The 7,725-nt window shown below is 35.1% G+C and overlaps 1 protein-coding gene across 2 annotated transcripts in view; it reads left to right on the top strand.

Annotated features, from left to right (window-relative positions):
* Positions 1 to 7,468, top strand: part of LOC144976412 (bactericidal permeability-increasing protein-like) — a 22,414-nt gene extending 14,946 nt beyond the window's left edge. The window contains exons 12-16 of one of the 2 annotated variants that reach the window (XM_078920697.1): positions 1,522 to 1,589; positions 1,999 to 2,041; positions 2,728 to 2,791; positions 3,861 to 3,937; positions 7,093 to 7,468. In XM_078920697.1, the coding sequence (XP_078776823.1) occupies positions 1,522 to 1,589; positions 1,999 to 2,041; positions 2,728 to 2,791; positions 3,861 to 3,937; positions 7,093 to 7,311 (471 nt within the window). In that variant the 3' untranslated portion in view covers positions 7,312 to 7,468. The remainder of the gene's footprint in view (positions 1 to 1,521; positions 1,590 to 1,998; positions 2,042 to 2,727; positions 2,792 to 3,860; positions 3,938 to 7,092) is intronic. The other variant, XM_078920696.1, reaches the window with a different exon arrangement.
* Positions 7,469 to 7,725: the final 257 nt, after the last annotated feature.

Here is a 7,725-nt window from a genome sequence, read left to right as displayed (position 1 = left end):
ATATAAAGTAGAATTACTTTAAACCGAAATTTTGGGGACCTTCTAAACCATTTCGGGTTAAAGACATTTTGGTTTAAAGCAAGTTCCCGTTTTGCGATGTTTTTCGAGGGTGGTACTATTTAATTGCTCATTTAATCGCAACACGGGTTGTTTCCCTTAAACAACGTTGTTGAATAAATGCCGTTTTGGTAACCATTTAATTTTTTTAATTTTTAAAAATTTTATTTTATTTTTTTTTTTTTTTTTGGATGTATTTAAAAAATATTTTTGGGGTTTTGTTTTTCCATTCAAAATTGTTGAAAAAGTTGAGTCTGGATACCGTGTTTTTTAACATATCTCCCCGTCTTGCTCAATTATTTTAACGTATAATAAGTACAGTGCTTTATTTTAAACATCTTTAAGTAAAATGTAAAGCTAAAATAAGATCAAAAGTTCGTGTGCGATAATTGATAATGAATGATGCGCAGCTACTCAGAGGTGAAGTGAAATGAAAATGAAAAGGCATGTCATTGCTAAGCTGTCTACTACACCCCCCTCTTTTGTTGAAAAGCCATTAGGTTCTAAGGCCTAATTACATAGAACCCCCCCCCCCCCCGCCCCTTTCACACCCTCACATACACATTTAAACAAAGTGGAAATGAAATGGCATGTCAATGGTAAGTTGTCTACCCCCCCCCCCCCCCCCCCTTATTGTCGTGTTGAAAATCCAGTCAGTTCCAAAGCATCGACACAAGAGCGAGAACATCCTGATACACCCCTACCTCCCCCTCTTTTTGCCAGTCACCCGTTGTCTTCCTTTTCCAGTCTGCACGATTGCGGTGATGACCAAGGCCAAGTGCAGTGATTGAAGTGTTTGTCTAGCCCTCAACCCCACCCATACCCTCACCCTCATCTTACACTTTCGCTCTTTGTTTAATATTGCCGGGCATTATTATGTGTGACCACCTTCCCAAATTTTTGAAGAAAAATAGAGAGAGAAAGAGGGAAGGTGCTCTCAAGTTGTTTCGGTTTAAAGAAAGTCCTGCTTAGAAGTATTTTGGTTCATCAGAAGAATTTGTACAAAGATAATGAAGAAACTAGTACAATTTGTTAAATTCTTTGCGGTTTAAGGTATTTTTCGGTTTAGCTTCTTTCGGTTTAAAGTAATTTTACTGTATATATATATATATATATATATATATATATATATATATATATATATATATATATATATATATATATATATATATATATATATATATATATATATATATATGTGTGTGTGTGTATATATATATATATATATATATATATATATATTATATATATATATATATATATATATATATATTTATATATATAACCATGAAATAAAAGTGATCGACTTTCATATTAAAGGAGCCCAAAGTAAAAGGCATGAAACAGACCTGTAGGAGTCAATACTAATTCAAATAGTTTATTTATGTATGCATATATTTATATATATATCTTTGTAAGTTGTAAATCAGCAATGACAAGTTTCATGTCATATTGCCATTTCAGAAAATATGCTTCTCTTTGAAAGTTGCTGTTGTCAACGAGCGTCTCTCAGGACAGATCACATCACACAGGTGAGGATAGAACATGTCATGTGACTATAGATAGAAATAAAGCAGTATATTTTTATTAGTATTAGGTCTGAAAATTTAAATACGAATAAATGTTGATCACATTTGGTTTTCAAATTTATTCTTGAATTATTATTTTCCCAGGTTTTTGGAATATATGTAGTTTAAAGATAGTTGGCTTTTTACTCAAATTCTCTCCCCATACTCAGGTGTAAACTGAGTACCTGGCCGTTAATAGCGTTGTCTCTGTCCGAAAAAAAAAAATTGTAATATCGCCTAACAGGCGTCATGTCTCGTTCTACATGTTAAGTGTTGCTGTTGGCTAGGGACCCCTTGTAAAGCACTTTGAGCACATTAAGTGGATATTGCGCTATCTAAAAGCTCAATTTTAATTTTTCAAATTCCTTTCCAGTGTGACTGTGACTGTCATCAAGTCAGCTGTGGGTGATGTCAAAGTAAGTTATTTCAGTGATGAAATTTTTAAAAATTATTAAAGCTTTGAAATACACATGCAGTTATAGTCGTCCTTCAGAGCCGTTAGCCGCATGGAGCCAGAGTTTATTCCGGCTTCTATAGCGTGAAACGGACAATAGCAATTGCTTGCTACCCCTTGGATAGGATGCTAGTCTATCGCAATGTACTTTACACCAGGTCTAAGAGACCCAGCTACCCAATCACTGCTGGGTGGACGTGGGGGGGGGGGGGGGGGGGAAGGGGGGGGTCAGAAAAATATAAAATCTCGACTGCACCCGGGATCGATCTCAGTCCTTTGCGTGTGAAGCAAGTGCTCTACCAACTGAGCTATCGGCAAAGCATGGGAGCAATTTTAAAGGCTGATTGATTAAAATCCATAAGATTTAAAAGCTTTTTGAAAATTTTACTTTTAAGTTTTTTATTAGTCATTCCTTTTTGTTTTCGTATTTTTTTCATTGATGAATTGGTTTGATCGAATGTGTTTTTAGTTTTTGTGTGGCTTTTTAAAAAAATTTACTCACATATTTTTTGTTGATATTTGCTTACCTAGATTTGATAAAATTTGGTTGCTTTAGAATGCATGATTGTTAATGAATAATTATATAATTTAGTGCTCTAGCCATTTTCTCTTTGAGGGATGTAAAATGTTTTATTTCTTTTTCCACAGGCGAAAGTGTTGAATTTAATCTTGGGTGCAGCATTGGACATAGCCGTCATTCCACAACTGAATGGTAAGTTTTTTTTCAAGAGAGGAAAGGAGGGGGGGGGGGGGGAAGGGGAGTAAAGAAGGAAAGTCAACTCTGCTAAATTTAAAGAGAGAGAGAGAGAGAGAGAGAGAGAGAGAGAGAGAGAGAGAGAGAGAGAGAGAGAGAGAGAGAGAGAGAGAGAGAGAGAGAGAGTTGTGAAGTCAAGAGTATAACATTAAAATAATGGAATTTGAGGTCACAGACAGGACATGTCAACCTGAATAGTATGAGTTTGGCAGGGAAATGTGAAAAGTGCACACTACCGAATGCCTATTAAGATATCAAAGACATTCCAAAGCGAACAAGAAGAAAAGAAGTATCACTACAATGGAATTTGAGTGTCTTTTTATTTAGTTTAACTCACTCAATCCTGGAGATTTTTGCTACTTTTCAAAATAGAAGAAAATGCATTAAAAATGAGCATGTATATAGATAGTTTAATCAACTATCATTAAAATGCAAAAACTAAAAACATTAGCTTTGATACTACGCCTATAATTTGTCTCAGAAAAATTTAATGAATAGGCATGGGGTAAAAGTAACCCGGGTAAACTATGGATATAGTCAGTGATAGGGTTGAGTGAGTTAAGAAACTGCAGTCCTCTCTGCCAGTAAAGATGCCTTGTCTGACTAACCAAGCAGGATTACCAAGCAGACGTCTCACCCACATTCTCAGACTAAGTCATGAAATAGAGATGCGATTTCTGGTACAGGCAAAATGCTGTACAGACATTTTGGAGACATTGAGATCATTGATTTTTAAATGGGGTAAAATATCAGATGGATTTGTTTCCTTGTTTTTCCATTTTATATTTTTTGAAATATATTTTGAGCACTTTGGACGACACGGGTGATTCCTGTCAACATCCGATGTTTGTTTGATGGATTTTCTTTATTCCTGCATTCAATGACTAGACGAAGGCATCTCGCGACGCCGATGAAAGGGCGTAAATTATTTTTATATTTTGATTGCATTATATCATATGCCCTCATACATTATGTATTTTTGTGGCAATTAACTAATCTCTTTTAAATATTTACCCCCCCCCCCCAGCCATTATGAAGAAAGGTATGGATCTCCCTGTGACGGATGTCATCTCATTCCAAAACACACAATTGATTGCTCTAAATGTAAGTACCAACTAATTAATCAATACCTTCTGAAACTATACAAAAAGATCTCAACGGCACTGATTGATAAACAGAACTTCATAGGTTTTACTATCGATGGTATGTGTCTAAGTAAATTACAGGCTTATCTACCACTTGGTCAATAGAACCAACACATAAATTTATGTGTAAACTTTAACTAGCAATGACTATCCCGCACAAATCTTTGGGCCTCTTTTTCGCTTACGAAGTGCCCTGAATTCGCGTCAAAATATGGGACGAAGCCGTTTCGTATATGCTATTTTTAAAAATTAATTACGACGCTGTTTATTGATGAATATAACTGAAAGTTGGCACACAGTTAGAAAAAAGTTCATTTTAGATTATGTCAATCGACAAAACTCGTGCGATTACCAGAAGACCGTTAAAAATAGATTTTTACTCTTTGGAGTAAAATATTTCTAAAACTACCGGGCGTGGAGGTTTTGTCGCTGACAAGGTAATACATGAACATTTCTTCTTTTTGGTTGTAAAATTTCATATGAATATGACGAGTACTTTTCCCGTATTTTACAAAACACCATCCTAATTTGCTCTTCAAGTTTCAATCTTTTAATCCACTTATTACGCAAGATACAACCAAAGGTCGAAAAAAAATGCCGAAAAAGCGTCCCATATTTTCGCGTTTTTTTCCTCTTTGCGGGTCATCCAAATAAATGACACCTTTGAAACTGCATAACTTGTTTATTTATGAATGGATTTTCAAAATTCAAAAACATTTTTACTCAGTGGAGATAGGGCTTTGATTTTAGACAAAAATTTTCCTCAAAAAGAGAAAAAAACATTTTTCATAGTCATTGCTACTTTAACATTTATAATATGATAAAGAAAATTGTGTTATAACTAGCCATCAATTTGGCGCTATAAATACAATAGCAATGATCAGAGAGAGGTCGATTTCAATCACGTTATTGTTTTTAAACAGCCAACTATTAGTCAACTATGTTTGTCTGAGCTCAGTCGAAGGTGTGTTACAAATTCCATATCAAAAATCTACCGATTAATTCTTTGGATGGAGTCCTTTTCCATCAGGGAGGCAGTCAGATGTGAGCATGTGTTTGTGTGTGCGTGCATGGGGTGGGGGGGGGGGGGAGATTATATGTTTTTCCTATAAAACAAGTCTACATATGACTGTTTCATTAGTTTTCTAAACCATTTGAGTCTCTCTCTCTCTCTCTCTGTGAGACTTTGATAGTGAACTAAGGACAGGCATGGGGATAGACTACTAATGTGAATTTTAGACGCGAGAGACAGGCAGGCACTGAACTCTAAATCTGTTTTAAAATTGTTTTGTGTCATGTGCCATCTTTCCTTTGTTTAGGCTGTGGTATGACCTAGAATTGTCGGAATGGCTGTTAAAACATCTAAAATTAAACAACAGTTGACTCCAGATACGTCAACATCGCTTAAGTGGATTTTCATCCAAGTTGATCTTTTTTTGTCTAGATCCCTCCCCCTCCTTCCTATATATAATACTAGTAAAAAAAAGAAATTCTCCACATGTCGGTGAAGTCGATGTTATTATCACTCATACTCACGATAGAATCACAAATAAACATGCATTTTCATTGAATAAAAAAGCTACTGGTAATTTTTTTTCATTGGATAAGAACACCTACAAACTATTGGCTTAGGCTGATGTGACAAAGGTGCTTTCCTTGACATTCCAAGCATTTTTCCTTGTCCTATTTGACCTTTCGGGTACAAAGCAAAGACCGTACCACTGAGCCACCCTGTCTTTGAAAATAAGGCTGTAAATCATCTAATGTCTTGTCATATGTGTTGTTGTGTTGTCCACCAAGAGAAAATAAACAGTAAAGAAATATTATAAAGCGATTAGATTGATAATCACTATATAAAAAACAATATTTATGTCATAATACTAATGCTGTGTCACTGAGTGTGTAGTACTATTGTTCATCATCTGCAAGCAGCACATGCACACAACATCGATCATTATGTTTGTATTGCATACAATGGAGAGAAAGATAAAGGGAGTAAATGTGACTCGTATATAAGGGAACAACACAAAACAAACGATGTTTCGGCCTTTGGCCTTTTTCAAGTAAACACGAAATATATATATATATATATATATATATATCTGCTGAAGCAGATATAAATATAAAATTATCATAATATACAATACTGTACGAGGTCATTGACCTTGTATTAATTTATCCCTCTCATCCCTAAGGCTAGTTATCAAAGCCTAGAATGTACAGTCATTTTGATGAATTCTACTTAAGTTGATTATCCATCAGCATAAGTCAATTTTTTTTCTTTGGCCCCCTGGACACTCTGACTTATCCGGAGTCAACTGTGTGAATAATGGGCAGATGTTAAGAAATATTAAATCCAAAATACTTAATTTTATAATTTGGATCTTTAATTATTTTATTTTCTAAAAATAAAACCCAGTGGTATTAATTTTTGATTGTTGTTTTATGTGTGTCTTGTCATCCACTTTGGTGAATTCTTTTTAAACAAGAAACAAACGAGTCTGGATACTTAAAGAATCATCGTTTTGATTAAACATCTTCTGCTGCTATGCAGTCTAATAGTATGACACTCGCTTTCGGATCGGAAGGTCCTGGGTTCGAGCCTTGCTCAGCGCATAGTTGAGTCCTTGGAGAAGGCTCTTTACTCACATTCTCTCACTGTACTCAGGTGTAAAATAAGTACCTGCCCGTTAACAGCATTGTCTCTGTCCGAAAAAAAAAAAGTAATATTGCCTAACAGGCGTCATGTCCCATCCTACATGTTAAATGTTGCTGTTGGTCAGAGACCCCTTGTTAAGTGCTTTGAGCATGTTTAGTGGATATTGCGCTATATAAGAGCTAAAGTTCTTAAATTTTATTTTCATCCTAATTTGCCATTTCACTGTCATCGGTAGTCTTCATCCAAATCTTGAATGCCCTGAATGGCTACCATATTTAAAGTTTATATTAATCATCTTCATAACCGCAAACATCACTTATGTAACCACTGACATGGCCACCATGATCACTTACACTTACACAATTTTATAAAAGTATTACAACACTTTCCTTTAATCTGCCAATCATTTTGAATTTCCTCTGTAATTTTTTTATTTTTTTTGTTCGCTTATTAAGGGTTCACTACTCATTGCAACTGACCTCAAGGCAAAAGTGCCCCCACAACAAAACCAGAAGCCACTTCCAGAGCAACAGCAACAGATTCTATCACTTCAGCAACAGGCTCAACCGCTTCAACAACTGCGACTCCGACAAGAGAAACAACTAAACCAGCTACAGCAAATACGCCAGCTTCAGCAGTTGCAGAGACAGGAAAACAATAAAATACAAGTTTAGTGTCTCTGACTCATGAGTCGGAGGTCTGATAGGATCTCAGCCAGAACTTTTTCATTTCAATGGGTCTAACTAAGCCTGCACGATGATAATTGTTGCTTTTCAAGCAAAATTAATTATGATACACGAAAACAATAAAAAACCGAAAAATAAAAATACTTAACTGAAGAATGCATTACACTTGGGTATGATTTCCTTGAATTTGTTTTCTTCGAAGTCATTCGCTTGTCCCAAATGTTTTCCTTATACTTTTTATAAATAACAATGTGAAATTGAATGTAAGCTTCAATTTATTATATGAAAACAGATAAAATGGATGTTTCAGGTTTCCCCTTTATCAACAAAACAGCATGAATAACACTACAGACGAATGAGATAATGTGGTAGTGGCGTTGTTAAGATTCATTTTACCCCATC

Source organism: Berghia stephanieae, chromosome 7, assembly GCF_034508935.2.
Source record: "Berghia stephanieae isolate SIO BIC M18660-M18661 chromosome 7, UCSD_Bste_1.3, whole genome shotgun sequence".
Classification (NCBI taxonomy): domain Eukaryota; kingdom Metazoa; phylum Mollusca; class Gastropoda; order Nudibranchia; family Aeolidiidae; genus Berghia; species Berghia stephanieae.
This window is presented reverse-complemented; position numbering and strand designations above follow the sequence as displayed.